Source organism: Leptonychotes weddellii, chromosome 1 (genome assembly GCF_054177405.1).
Source record: "Leptonychotes weddellii isolate Sample4059 chromosome 1, ASM5417740v2, whole genome shotgun sequence".
Classification (NCBI taxonomy): domain Eukaryota; kingdom Metazoa; phylum Chordata; class Mammalia; order Carnivora; family Phocidae; genus Leptonychotes; species Leptonychotes weddellii.
This window is the reverse complement of record NC_138369.1, coordinates 149,856,792-149,872,253: the sequence shown is the minus strand read 5'-3', so window position 1 is coordinate 149,872,253 and position 15,462 is coordinate 149,856,792. Positions and strand designations below refer to the sequence as shown.

The 15,462-nt window shown below is 39.6% G+C and overlaps 1 protein-coding gene across 3 annotated transcripts in view; it reads right to left on the bottom strand.

Moving 5' to 3' along the window:
- ABI3BP (ABI family member 3 binding protein) overlaps positions 1-15,462 on the bottom strand; it is a 242,073-nt gene that overhangs the window by 35,442 nt on the left and 191,169 nt on the right. For all 3 annotated transcript variants that reach the window (XM_081797763.1, XM_081797752.1, XM_081797759.1), the window contains 5 exons: positions 12,539-12,604; positions 10,723-10,797; positions 3,549-3,626; positions 1,755-1,859; positions 312-440 (listed from right to left, as the gene is read on the bottom strand). In XM_081797763.1, coding sequence (XP_081653889.1) covers positions 312-440; positions 1,755-1,859; positions 3,549-3,626; positions 10,723-10,797; positions 12,539-12,604 — 453 coding nt within the window. The remainder of the gene's footprint in view (positions 1-311; positions 441-1,754; positions 1,860-3,548; positions 3,627-10,722; positions 10,798-12,538; positions 12,605-15,462) is intronic.

The window sequence follows — 15,462 nt, the reverse complement described above, 5'->3', positions numbered from 1 at the left end:
AGCCAGCCAGGCACCCCAAGATATGTATGATTAATAATGACATCTGATTTAGTAAGAAACACTGGGTAACCTAGATCTTTTCAGGAAGACTTCTCTAAAAAACTTGGGTACCTTCTTCTCTGTCTCTGAAGGGAAGGACCATATTCTAAAAGCTTTAAACATGAGTATAATTTCAAAGTTTCAAAGGACTGATATTAATCATAAAATTGAATAAAACAGATAATCCAGAACTGAGACTCTTTTCCCCTTAACTTGAAATCTTTTAGCACTTCATAGCTAAGCATCCAGTGTGAAGTGACTGACATACTCACCAAGATCTTCTCCTGAGGCAGGAGCTGTTGGTTGCTTTTCATCTGTCTCTGTTCTCTCTGAAGGGGCTTCAGTAGGCCTAAGTGTGGCCCTCAGGGGTGGAGAAGTTACTCGGCCTGATGAAATGATTCCTGTAATGGAGAGCCAAAGCAGTCAGGCTTTATAGGAGCATTGGCAAGTTCCCCATTTATTTATTCCATAAATATTTATTCAGCACTTATACTATATGACAGGCTTGGAGAGAAAACAAAACTTGTGTCTTTGATCAAAATAGATGTGTGAGCCAAATATATTGAAGCACTGTAGATATTGTGAAAGAACTGGATAAGCTCACAGAGAAAGTAAGCAGACAAAGTAGTAATGTCTATGGGGAAAGACGAAGGGTGGGTGAGGGGAGGGTAGGAATGTCTTCACAGAGGTTGTGCCGATAAAGAAGTGAAATAATCCGCAGGTAGGTATGAGAGCTATATTGGGGCAGAGGTTGCAGGAAGAGACAAGCCAGGGAAGCATGAGACTACTTGTTGTGTGAGAGCCAAGAGTACTTTGGGGTACCGTGAGAGCGGACTGTGGAAGGACAGGAAAGGCCAGATCATGAAGGGCCTTCCATACCATAGATTTGGACATTGTTTTTAGGTGACAAGGACCCACTGAAAGATTTTCACTGGGAAAGTAATAAGATGAGATGAGAAGGGGATGAATGGTCAGGTTGCAAGTCTGGTGGCCAAGAAGGAAGTCAAGAGACAAAAGCAGCTGTTGTAGGCAAAGGCAGAGCAGGTGAACTACATAGGGAGCAGTGGGATTAGATGGAAGGTGTTTTACAGGAAAGATATCAAGGAGATGGAATGGCTTGACGTGGAGAGAAACTAGCAGGCATGGATCATGGCTGAAGAAGAAGGAAAAAGATGCTTAATATAACATCTGTTCTGTTGACTTCTACAATATATATTCTTGCCCTGTTGCACAGGCTAGAGCTGCTCATGTTTTAGCCCGCAGTCTCTCCGCTAGTACCGTAATACTGGGGCCAGCATGAAGGCTGGTGAACAGGGGAGCTTTCAGTGAGATGTACAGGATTTCATTACAGGAGATAATGGTAAAGAGACGACGGGGTATCACATTTTCCATTACCCCCTATAGGTTGGCAACGTACAGTACCTCATCCAAAATAATGCACTTGTTGAAAGGCCTGAGTGAGCTTCTGTCTCACAACGTTTAAAAAGCGAACTGGCCTAGATACACAGGGGTGGTTTCCGGGACCACACGCACCCAGAATCAGGATAGAAGCCCAGTGTCCAGTGGACTCACAGGGTCCAGTTTTGGGGGCCAACACAGGCACATGTCCCATGCACCAAGGACTTGTCTATCGCCTGAGCTAGCATGCCAAGAAGGGCTTGCGGCTGTCTGGGTAAACGAGCATCGCGGAGCGAGAAGGTACAGGAGCGACATACCTGCGCTTCCTGGCTTGCCGGTGACGTTATTTGGTGGTAAAGGTTTTCTTCGTGGGGGCACAGGTCTGGGTGGCAAGGGTGGGCGGCGAGTGCCTGGGATTGCGGCTATGAGATTATATTACAGATAAAGTTGCCATAAGGATTCACTCCGTAAACATGTCAGGTTTTAAAAAATATAACACTTGATAAGTACCAAGTGGATGACAGAGGACAGATCCCATAGGAAAGTGTCTATGAGTAATATATTCTGATATTCTTCTAAATTAATGTTGGTAATATACCCAGGAATAATGAAGTCCATTAACATATGGGAAAAATATCCTCTAATTATAGGTCTATCTGCCTTTTAAAACTGTACAGATATAGAGAATTTAACATCTTTAGTTTCTCTTATAGGCACAACAGTTTTTCTGAGTTTCACGTCTCCCATTGCCTTTGATTTTCAGACTACAATTTCTTAGGTCATTTTAGCTTTAAATTGTTAAAGGATATAATTTCTCCTTTAGTGGATGTTCCACCCCACCACCCAAATCTATTATAAATAATAACTGAATAAACGCTTTCAGAACTTCTCAAAAGATTACAACAAAGCAGCCTTGGTGGCAGAAGCAATCAGCCTGTGCCTGTGGAGAGCAGGGTCAGTATGAACAGTTGTGCACTGCACAAGGGCCCTGGCAAGGGATATGTGAGTGGGAGCTGAAGTTTAATACGCACTCTGCTCACCCATCTGTGAGCCCTGGTGCAAGCCTGCCCACCCAGAGGAAGGGCACATTTTACTAAAGAGTCTGCCTAAAGGGCAGAGGGAAGAGATACCTTTTAATACTATGCACAGATTATCTTTTCATACTTTGCACAAATGCTGTCAAGGCTAGAGGTGCCTAGAACAATCCACCTTAACCCAAATTTTAAGTCTTGTGTTCTAGCTTAAAAATTCACGTCTTTCTTTGCATAATATATGTTGGTTAAAAAAATCTTCAAGTAGAAGTGGCAACCTAGGAAAATGCCCTGTGATTTTAAGTACTTCTTGGGAGACTAGCGAGTGTGCACTTGTGTGCATGCAGGGGAGTGAGTGTGATAACAGAATATGGCTCTGTAGCCCAAGCATTAATACACTAGAGTAGGTTTCATGGCAACCTTTGAAATGGCATAGAATTCTTACTCAACACAAACCTTTCCAAGTCACCAGCTTCATAATTTTGGCTTAGTATATAGAGCACAGTCTTAAATTAGGAACATAAATCTTATCGGGCTAAAGGATATTATAGTAAATCACACAAGAACAAAACTTGAACATGATGAAAACTAGAACCCACAGTGACTCTTCAGCATTTGTCCACTGTGACCCTTCAGAACATTATCCAAAGTGATTCTTGAATTAGTACCCCATTAGAGGTTCTTGTTAATATTTAATGTGTGCACAGAGCACTATTTATTTCCCCAAAGATAATATTTTAATTTTTTTGGGGGGGGTGGAGCTCGAGAGTGAGCATGCACAGGGTGGGGGAGGGGCAGAGGGAGAGAAAATCTTAAGCAGACTCCACACCTGACGCTCGACGCTGGGCTCCATCTCACCACCCTGAGATCATGACCTGAGCTGAAATCAAGAGTTGGATGCTTAACCAACTGAGCCACCCAGGCGCCCCAAAGATAATATTTTAGAATGTTTCTTTAGCAGTACCCATGTACTGTTGGCATGGTTCTTTGAGAGCTGTGAGGATGCTGTTTTTGCTACAACATTTGACACTGCAGTAGCAGAGAAGAGCAAAGTAAGGGAGTTAGTATCTTATTCCTTACCTGGTTTTTTGGTAGAGTGGGTGGAGTCCACTGACACATTTTTACCAGCACCTGATGGCTTTGGTGCTTGCTTGACCCCTGTGAGCAGACATAATGAAAGGGAGTAAGTAGACAGCAAAAACGTCTTAGATGTTTTTTCACAGAAACTTGGTAATCAGTGATAATGTGCATTCAATGCGGAACAGTGGCCCTGGTGTTTTTGTGCCCAGGCATTTTAATTGGCTTCTCCTGTCTGCATATAGAAGATATTCAAAGCCCTATATTCATTAGCTGTAATAGTTTTTCTGAAGAGTTAGTGTTTGATTATGGATCATGGTTTTGTCTGAGTTTTCCATGATGCCCGCACTGTACTGCCTTCCCGGTGGTACCGTCTTACCAGGCAGACTTCATCTTCAGTGACTGGCCATTTTTTGCCAATATTCATGAGTACATTCTGTGGTTTTAAAAAAAGTTTTCCTCCAACCCCTTCAATAACCCCCTAAAACCTCTTAAAATTCCAATGTGTTTGGATTTATCCTTGGTAAGTTGACTTTAAAAATATTCCTGGAGAAGCCTTGGCTATTATGTTGATTCGGCCACAAACTGGATCCGTACCTTTGAGACTTGTAAATTAGTCCTGGGCAGGCACAGAGCTCCAAATTGCTATTTGGAAGAAATTGATTTGAAAATTGTTTTGTATGATATTTTATCTCCTAAGTCTCTCAAATATAATCTGGTGGTTATTAGTCATTCACCAAAATACCCATGCTTGGAGTTTGAATATCTATCCTAAGGATGGGGGAACCAATTTAGGTTTTGTCTTATTTTTTGAATTGTTATGCTTTTACATTATAAAATAATCTTCCCTGATGTGGCTGTCTTCATTAAGAAAGAACAGAAACAGACATTATCCATACAAACAGACAAGAATCTATGGACTCCGGAAACAAACTGAGGGTTTCAGAGGGGAGGGGGCTGGGGGGATGGATTAGCCCGGTGATGGGTATTAAGGAGGGATGTATTGCAATGAGCAATGGGTGTTATATGCAAACAATTAATCATGGAACACTACATCAAAAACTAATGAAGTACTTTATGGTGACCAACATAAAAAAAAAAAAATCCATACTCTGAGGACCTGACTATAATTCACATACTTAAAAAATAAGAATATTTAGTATACTAGTCTGTACATTAACAAGGACAACCAAAATCACAAGTTTATTCACTGTGTTCTAGGGACCATGTAGTGACATTACACACTCGATCTTGTTTAATGTGCAGGCAGATACATTAAAATAATATTGATTAAAATACAGGAGAAGCTTTACTTGCCAAAAATCAGGTATTAGCACATTAAATGATGAAATTAAATTATTATAAATCAACATTTTAAACACAGTAACATTACAGTTATTATTATAATTATTATTAATGCTATAATAATTATAATTAACATTAATTTATAAACCCCAGTATTGCAATCCCATACTCTCTGCTGCTTGGTTAAGAGAGAATATATAAAATCATGGAGAATGTTTGTATGGAGCCATGAATTAAATGTTGCTTATTTGTAGTAGGAAGAATATGTTTTTGGGGTGAATGGCTATTTTGTGGCTAATCCCACAGGCATGGTGAAAACAAAGGGCTCATTAGTCTTCTTCCTGTGCTCACTCTCAGTGTAATGTGGTCAGAGAAAGGACTCATTTGGGTGTTTTGGTTGGAAAAGGACTCATTTGTTCATGGCACAGAGGAAGGGAAAGTACTTCCATTTGTGTCACTGGGATCATCTGGCATGGTAAACCTGATTTACCACTACTCCTTGAGAGTAAAAAAATGTATTGTGTATTCTAGAAGGCTCTAGAAAGCTAATAGACTGTGTGTGCCTTTAGTGATTCTTCTTCACAGCATTTTCCCAAATCTTTTTAACTGAAAAACAAAAACAAAGTATTTTGGTTCAAAGCACCTTCCATATTCATTGCCTTATTTGATCCATACAACCCTTCTGTGTGGGAGATACCATTCAGGTCCCACAGATGAAGAAACCCAAGGCAAGGGAAGAGTAAGCAACTCACGGCTAGGAAGTGTTGGGACTCAGACCGACATGTGCCCAGCTTAAAGCCTAGCTCTTAACCACTAAGTGACATAGCACAGTGTACTGTCTTCCTCGTGTCAGCTTCTTGCTTCTGCTATTCCTCACAAAGACGCTAAGTGACTTTAGCTTTAGAGTCCTACTTTCTGCCTTGTGGGTGGTTTGAGGCATCACCACTGTGTGTGGTCTAAATGGCCCTGCCTGGCAAGCATATGTCATCCAACCATGCCACTAATATGTGGGGCTCAGAGAACAGCAGATCCTGGCAGTGGATAAGTCCTCCAAGCCACAGGGGCTAGTCAATTGGAGATACAGGAGAAAGTCCAGAATTCTGCAAGCCCACTTTATGAGTAAGAGAAAAATCAGCAGAAACCAGCTCTTGTGTCACTTTCTTTATAGATAGAGACAGAAGCATCTTACTGTTATGATCCTTAAATGTAAGTACCCAAATCAATCAACAGCTAACCTGGACTTTCTTCAGCCTTCAGAAACAGATAAAAGTTGACAGGGTAGAAAAATGTTGGTAAGAACCCTGCCAAAGTCATCCGTGGGACAGGGCATTGAACTGGGACAGGGGGATGAACTCTGATTCTGGCCATGCCTACACCTTGCTGTGGTTTGCGTGTCAGCCAGGCAGCAATGTGAGCACCAGAGCCCAGACACCAGTAAACTTCTTTTGCTCTGAATCAGAGAGCAAGTGAAGGCCAGAGGTAGTAGAGAGGCAACGGGAAGGCAAAGGACAAAGCCAGGAAGAGAGATGCTATGGAGAAAGAATTCTCAGGAATTGGCACTTAATCAGCCAATCTGGCCCAGGCTGTGACCTGAATTCTTTTTCCCTCAGGCAGGATTAATCAACATATTTTTGAAAGGGCAGTATTGGCTCTGGAAGCACCAAGTGGAGCTTTAGTATGAGCCTCCCAATTGCCATATGGGAGTTCTCCAAAAATCTCTGGATTTGCATAGTTTACCCCTTAGCAATTTATTGTCAAAAGTGAAGTAATGATTTGGGTATTTTTAACCATGGTAACAAAAATGTTGCAAACAAACACAGTAAACTGAAAATCCATTTCCAAATGTATTAGACACTACTTGCTGGGACCAAAAAGGGGTGGTATTTATGCATGATTGGTCTCCGTGTCTTTGTCTCCAAATCTTAACACCTTGCTACAAAGCCAGGAGTGATGAGCCAGCAGACTGGAAGGTTTAGCCACAGCCCAGAAAAACACATTCCTCACCTTGGAGGAGTCTGGTTTCTGGTTGTCAGGCACACTCTGTGGGGGCAGTCAAGTGTGGATTCCTCATTAGGAGGCAGAGAGAGGAGTCTCAGGTTCAAGTATTTAACATATCTGCTAAACCACATGTGTCAAGTTGGTTTCCAGACCACATTTTGCCTGAAACATAATGGGCCTTCAATAAATGTTGGTTGGATGAAAGAGTACCTGTACAGCTCAGCAGCTTCCTTCTACAAGGAAAAAGTTGGAGACTGACTGTTGATGGAAGAATTTAGCCTACTCTGTGCTGGGCAGACAGTAAACATTTTCAGCTTTGTGGACCATACTCTCTCTGTCACAATTGTTCCACTCTACCATTCTATTATGAAAGCAGGCTATGTTTCAACAAAACTTTATTCATGAAAATAGGCCATGAGCCAGATTTGGCCTGTGGGACTATAGCCTGTGTGATCTCCTGGTCTAGTGCATGCCTCCTGCCTCTCTGCAGTGTAGATCTCAAGTTGGCTGTAATTTTTAGAACACATGAGTGAAGCCTAAACACATCTCTGGAAAACCTCTAAAAGCAGAGTGCTGGAAAAATGACCTACGTACAACCTCAAACTTTGTAGGCTAATTTCAGACTTTGAAGTGGAGGCATATTTACAAATATAGCTAAGAAATGCATATAAAGCTGGGCAAATATCTGTAATGATGTTATGAAATAAGAAACCTGGCTCAAGATGGTTTAGAGATTCCTGGGGTTTATGAAATCATTGCAAGATTTTTATAGAGGCCTAAATAATCAAAGGTCCATTGTTTTGAGGCCTCAGAATCTCTTTTTGAGTCTTCCAAGGGCACAATCTTAAGTGGCCTAAAACCATGAAGAATATGTCCTATAAATCCTAAACACTTCCTTTATCAACTGATTTTTCTTTTTAATGTAAAATATCTGGGCTAAAAATTTTAGCAAGAAAAACTGCAGGAAAATGTCTGTGAGATGGATGAATAATAAAGATAAATATTCTGGGCAAGATGTCAAAGTTGATTAGGAATCAGGTGACACAAAAATTAAGTCTCATTAAAACTCAATAGAAGCGAGAAGTAAGTGTGGATGAGATAGGGGGACTGGGTCAGAGGAGAAAATAAACTTAATGTAAATACCTGCATTTCTGGTAAACAAGCCAGAACAAAACTATGAAGAATCAAAGTAAGGTAGACTCACGTAAGTCAGTAATCTGGAGAGAATAGATTTTAAGATACTCTTTTTCTCACGAATTCTTAAAGACCTTATTCCCTAAGCAAATAGTCCAAGAGCTATTAAATTTTCCATTCATTATATCCTACATGTCATCTATGATTCCCAATTTTTATACCACTTACTTCCTTTTTTGCCTTATTGCATTGGCTGAATACCCCACTACTCTTTTCAGCATAAGTGGTAAAAGTAGGAATGCTTGTGTTCTTGATGTGAAGAGAAAAACATTCAGACTGTCATTATTAAGTATGATGTTAGTTGCAGGTTTTTCACAGATATCCTTTATCAGAATGAGGAAAATTCCTTCTATTCCTAGTTTTCTGAGAGTTTTCATCATGAATGGATTTTGAATTTTGTCTAATGGTTGTTTTTTGTATTTATTGAGGTGATGGTATGATTTTTCTCCTTTTCTCTGTTAATGTGGTGAATTATACAAATTTGTTTGAATGTTGAGCCAACTTGCATTCCTGAAGCAAATATCATTTGGTTGTTATGTGATCTGTAGTAGACCCAGAGATGTATCACCCTGACCCCCAGTCAAAGCTCTCTCAGCTGAGGCTGATTCTGAAGGAGCTGAAAGAGGATGCTGTCTGCTGACTTCATTCCCCACAGATGGGCAGCATTCCCCAAAGGGGAATCTCAACAGACAATAGAATGGGTGCAATGCATTTTGGTTGGAGGATGGAAGTAGAGCAAGGGAGGCAGGAACTGAGCTCAGCTTTGTCTACCTGTGCTCACCAGCCCATTTCTACTAGCAACCAACAATTAAAATGAAGCTCTGTTAAGAGGACGTTCTTCCACAGTTTAACTAGATGAGCTAATACTACAAAGTTGATTTCATCTACACAAAAGGGTAATAGATGTCAGTTTGTGTTACAAGGGGCTCTGGAAAGAAATGTTTATATTGCAGATAAACTTATAATAATGCTGTTTTCCTTCTGGAAGACAATTAGCATTTTCCTAGTGAGAATCAGTACTTGATTACACTGAAAGTTAATCACTTTCAAGTTTGCTACCTGTTCTTTCATTTGCTTTGTTGACACAAATGCTTTCTTCTATTTTTACTTGGACAAACTCCAGGGAAGTGCTTTGACTATTAACAAGGTGGTTCTGTTTAGAGCAAGATTGTTTATGTCAATCTGAGAAACTATGCATTGCCTAATCCCACAGTTGGGAATAATAAAAAGAAGAGCTGAGCACAAATAAATATTGGAATGCTTTCTTGCTTTTCGTGAGTCAGGGATTTATAGTAATTGCCTCATTGATTGGTTTGAAGGAAAGTGGATTCCTAGGACTTCACACACTGTAAAAACCTAGTAGAAAAAACATTTTAAAACAAATCTAAATGATTTTTAGACCGAATATCTTCAGGTATTATTCACATCTCACTCTCATTAGGGAACCATCATGCATTAAATATGCATTAATGAAATTCTAATTTCCATGCTCTTTTCATAAGCAAGCACATGATTTGTATTATTTAAAAAAATATTGCAGGGGCACCTGGGTGGCTCAGTTGGTTAAGCGACTGCCTTCGGCTCAGGTCATGATCCTGGAGTCCCGGGATCGAGTCCCGCATCGGACTGCCTGCTCAGCGGGGGGTCTGCTTCTCCCTCTGACCCTCCCCACTCTCATGTGCTCTCTCTCTCTCATTCTCTCTCTCTCAAATAAATAAATCTATAAAAAAATATTGCAGGGTGCTTGAGTGGCTCAGTTGGTTAAGTGTCCAACTCTTGGTTTTGGCTCAAGTCATGATCTCAGGGTCGTGAGATCGAGACCTGCATGGGGCTCCACACTGGGCATTAAGCTTGCTTAAGATTCTCTCTCTCTCCCCCTCTGTCCCTCCCCTCTTCTCTCTCTCTCATAAATAAATAAGTAAGTAAGTAAGTAAGTAAGTAAAGCAAGGAAATGATGCAATCCCATATTAGGGCATCTCATAACTACCATTTATCCACTTAGTGAGTGAGGTGTTTGAACTTTTATCAGATGATTGTCTTAGTTATCTGTATGACTCCTACTCCCACAGATCTGGCTGGATTAAGGCAATGTCATTTAATTCCTGAATTAAGCTGAATGATTTGGAAATGTTACTATGCCTGTAGCCAGTATGATCAACTGCTAGCTTCTCTTGTTAGAATATCATGTTCCACACTGCCAACAAATGCAGGTCTTATAAAAAAATTGTAATGGTACTCGTGAAATTACCAACTTAAAAACAAAGTGATTATAGTCTTGAAGACTGAGCCTATGTATGGAAAGTGTTTCTGAAATTAGAGAAAACAGCTATTTTGATATTTTCATTCAATAATGCATATTATACATTATATAAATATATTTATAATATATTATATATTAAATATATATAAAAAATATATTTAATCAGGATATTTTCAAGAATCAAGACTATATATGATTTAGTGGACTGAGTTTAGAAAAGAAAAATTCTTATTCAGTGTTTTCAGAGACACTGCAAATTTTGATTTTGGAATGAGTTACAATTTCCAATTCCAGTTCTATTAAGAACTTCCAAAACTGGTAAAAAGAAATTGAAGTGTGAATTCAACAAATGTACAAATTTTGAATGAAAACATTTCGAGTTTGGAGAGGATCAAAAGGAAATAAATTTGTGATCATTACCTGTTCCCATTCCATTCTCTTTGGGAGTCCTACTGGGTTTGAGTCTACTAGGTCTTATAGTTGTCTTATTCAGAACTACAATAAAGTGGGAAATAAATAGGTTAGAAATGTTCTTGTTAAAACTTTGCAACCAAGGCAAACAAAAGTTCCCCAAGAATTGGAAGTCATTTAACTAGGCAACAGAAAAATTATCGCTCATCAAAAACTATTGCTTAGAATATGGAAACCACAATTTTAGTTTAAAAATCATAGACTTGATTTTGGAAGAGAGACCTGATTTTTTACTCTGAGGTAACCACTGGCTTGAAGAACTAACTGGCAAGGGAATTTATATGTCTAAATGGGAAATCCCTCACTTAATTTCTAAGCACTAGATACATTCCAAAACAGAACTGAAGAAAGATCAGGACTACCTATACACCCAATGAAAAACCAAAACTTTAAGTGTCTTTATATGCCAAGGTCTTAATTCATAACTCATAAGTTGATGCGTCTTTTGCAGGGGTCTCCACATACAGGTGTTCCCTCTTAACCTGGTACAAGTCCATTGTTGAACATAGAGTATGATGAAATCATTTTAATTTCTCTCCTGCTCTATGAAGAGCCAGAGCATTACCAGCACTTTAAGAGGTAACCTGCCTTAGCCTCTGGAAGACTCTTCAAGAAAAAGCATGAAGTATATTGTGGTTGAGAGAGCAAGCTCTGGACCAGATTGCTTGCCTTCAAATCTACTTCCTAGCTCTTCTCATGCCTTGGCTTCCTCAACTGTACCCCACAAGACACATGGCAAACCCTCAGTCAGTGTTAGCCATTATTGTTACAGTTTCATTATTTTATAGAAACCTTTAATATAACCAGCCACACATTAAGCTCTCAACAGCTATCATGGTACAGAAGGCACATGGAGATACATTTGTTTATAAAAGATGTCTGTGCCTAATTACCTTTAGGTCTTGGAAAAATTACTGCAAAAAGCCCCCCAAAACAAAAAACAAAAAACACATGGACTCTCCATAAACCAAAGGATAAAAATAATTGTTTCTTTTCCCACATGCCTGAAGAGATGTACACAAAGAACATTAATTTATAATGCAGCTTCATTATTTAGAACTTTAAGAAGACTTAGAATTGCAGCAACAAAAGGACAGAAAATGTCAGTGTCTTTGGTCCAACTTATGCTTTAGCATAGGAGCAATTTACATGAACCAAATCAACCTGTCCAAGTTAACTTTTCATTAACAAGCTCCAGTGAGGGAGATCCTAGAACTTTTGGAGAATTCAATAAATGTAAAGTATTTTCCAATGCTTAATTATCATTTTTACTGTATATGACCTGTAAAATGTGTGTGTGGTGTGTGTGTGTGTGTGTTTTATCATCTGGAGGAATCAAGGAAAAATGTTCTCCCAGAACAAGGGTCTTTTATCCTAGAAGAGACCATCTCTTCTTCAATAACATTTGAGAGCTAGTAGTATCTGCACAGCTGACTCTAATGCTATTCCTATAATTGCCATGGAAAACTGAAGGAGTATGTGTGAGATTTACACACAAATGCTATTCTAAAAATACTTCTCTATTGATAAAGTTCCAAGGGAGTCTTTATATCTGGTCATCCTTAAACACCTTTGTCACATCTCATCATTACCATGGATTCATCATTTCCTCTCCACTTATCCACAAGGATCTGAATTTCTGCACATCCTTTATTGCCATTTAGAGATATATTTCCCTCCCTTGGTGTATGTTGCTGTTTCAACACATTTTATACCTTCTCAGGTGTGCTGGTTATTTAGGTCACTGGAAAGAGAAACAACTTACTGGGTCTGATGTGTGCTTTGTCTGGTATTCTGGGCCTCACAGGAGGAGTATACAATCTGTGTGGTGCTGAAACAGAGGAAAGGCTTCGTATTTAATAACCAACATTCCATTAAATGGGATTTAGCATCCCAGGGACCAGCAACTCATACACATTGCATAGAAGTGGAAAGGATGTTCTGAAACCTGCAATTATGCATTACAGCATTGCTGCTGAAGGAAAGTAAAACAAGCAAACACATTCATGACTGGAAATAAAGGCACACAGAGTGGGATAAGTCATTTGTAATGTATGTCAAGGATTAGTCTCCATTTAGTCCATCTTTCTCAAGGGCATTTATTTTACCCAACGGTTGCTTAGCATGGTAAACACATAAGCCAACTAGCCATCCATCCATCCATATCTCTCAATTGGGAAGTCAGAGTGGAACATTATTTTGCCAAAGAAGGCAATAATCTTAAAGATTAAAAAAAAAGTATATATTTTTAGGTAGGTTGAAAGAGTGGGAACACGTGGTCTCTATCAAACTGTCCTAGTTCATGAACCCTGAAATGAATACTCGCTTAGTCCTATCCCTTAAAGCTTTAGGAATGGGAGACAATGACTTCTGTTGCCCTGCCTATCAAGAGAGAGAGAGCAAGGAGCAAGAACTGGGACAGGCCCTGGGAGCAACATACCACCTTGTCACTTCCTGCTCCTGTTACTCAGGGCCTGGCACGGTGAGGACTCCTAATGAAGACTTGCTGAATAAATTTAAAAAATGAGTGACTAATGTAGGCAGGCAAATTCTTGAGAAACTGAGCTGAAATACTTTTGCTTCCTAAGATTTTTTTTTTTTTTAAAGATTTTATTTATTTATTTGAGAGAGAGAGAATGAGAGAGAGCACATGAGAGGGGGGAGGGTCAGAGGGAGAAGCAGACTCCCCGCTGAGCAGGGAGTCCGATGCGGGACTCGATCCCGGGACTCCAGGATCATGACCTAAGCCGAAGGCAGTCGCTTAACCAACTGAGCCACCCAGGCGCCCGCTTCCTAAGATTTTAAAGTGTGTTTTCATCCTGGAATTCCTCCATCTTTCCCTTCCCTCTTCTCCGCGCTCACTGCCTCCTTACCACTAACTCTCCTGGTAATGCTTTAGCTAAGACTGGAAAAAATTTTTCTTGCAAACTATGTAAGTAGATTACATCATTTTGATGATTTTGTTCACATCTTGAGTGGGTATTTATATAATCATAAATCAGCAATGCCTTGCCTACCAAGTTAAAAAAAAAATACACCTGTGAAACAGATTATACTGTAGCTCATTTATAAGCTTCCAATGTGAAGAGTGATGAGCAGAATTTTGCCATACTTCAGGCCAAAAACAGCAGATGCATACTGAAATTCTCTGTAGGTTTAGTGTGGACCTTTCAAAATGTAGCAGCTAGAGTGAACAGAGGTACTGATGTTATAAAAAATTAATTCTCATTATACCCTCAAATGGTGTAATGATGATTTGCAAATGTTTTTCTTCAAAATTCTCTTTGACAGTGGTAGGAGTCCCTGTGAATTGAATCTATTTCAGTTTTTCATCTTAATTTCTTCAATGTTAGATTGTTTTAGCTTAAAGAAATACAAGGATCATGGTTATTAGTCTCCTAGGACAAATATGAGTTTTAAAACTTTAGACAGGAAAGGGATATAAAGCAGAACACAGAAAATAAATAACACAAATAATCAGGACTACACTCAGTATTTCAAAGCCTATTTCATAGGATCAGAATTTTTGCTTTATTTTTTCCCCACAATCTTTACTTAAATCTAGACAGAATTTTTCATACAAGCACTGGAGTATAACTTAAGTTCAGACTGTGAATTACTCATATAGTTCATCACTGAATAACACGTGGCCTTGAGAAAACTGCTCTAGGGCTTTAATTTTAAACTGAAACAAAAAAAAGTGCTTTGTGAACATATGTCCACATAGTTTTTAATGACTAGTAATTTTAAAGGATGCTTCTGTACCTAGTTTTATAAAAATCTATTTAAGAGCATTAAAAAACACTGCATGACGATAACATCAAAATGAAACAAACAGGATTATAGGAGAAACACCTTGAAGTTGTCATGTTCTGCCCAGCACAGGGAGAGGGTAAGGAAGATGTAACTTTCCCTGGGGTGGGGCAGGGATAAGGGAGCGGAAATAAGTAAAATAAACAGTGTCCCCATAGTATGTCTAGTCAAGTGGATTTCTATTACAGTGTGAGAAAGGCAAAGAAGAGTTTGACTATTTCAGGTTTTGGGTTATGGCGTGCTGCAAGGAACTTAGTAGACAACGGAACAAGGGTGTCCCAGAGAACAAGGGTTGGAGATTCTACTAGCAGGCTCTATGTCAGAGGTTTTAGGCACAAAATTTCTTTGGAGCACTTGGCTCCCATTGTGGAGGGTTTAGAGATCAAAAAGCCACACAGGTCATGGTCCATGCATGGGGAGAGTGTGAAGACCAAGAGGAGTCATTTCACCCCCTAGCACCTCTCTCAACTTGCTGTGTGCTGTCTTACGTCTCTGATGCCTGATGCTAAAAACACAACAAAACAGCTGACTTCCTCTTCCACAGAGCTCAGGCACACATTTATGAGGGTTTGATGAGGGTGATCTAGGGACGCACAGCATGCCTTTGTGAAAGTGGACCCTCTTGGTAATGCAGGCCTATTGGGCTGGACCAGATGGCTAATGCTACTCCCACCCTTAAGATGGGTTCTTTCCTAGGGTGTTCTTTGTCGCCTCATCCCAGTGAATCCCTGGTGAACTCACTCTAAAGATCCTTGGTCCAAGCCTAGAAAAGTATGAGTCCTAGGGCAGCACAGTTTAGGCTCAAGCTAATGAACCTCAGAACATAGAATACATTGAATAGATATATTAAGACATTTCATATAATGATATCAGATC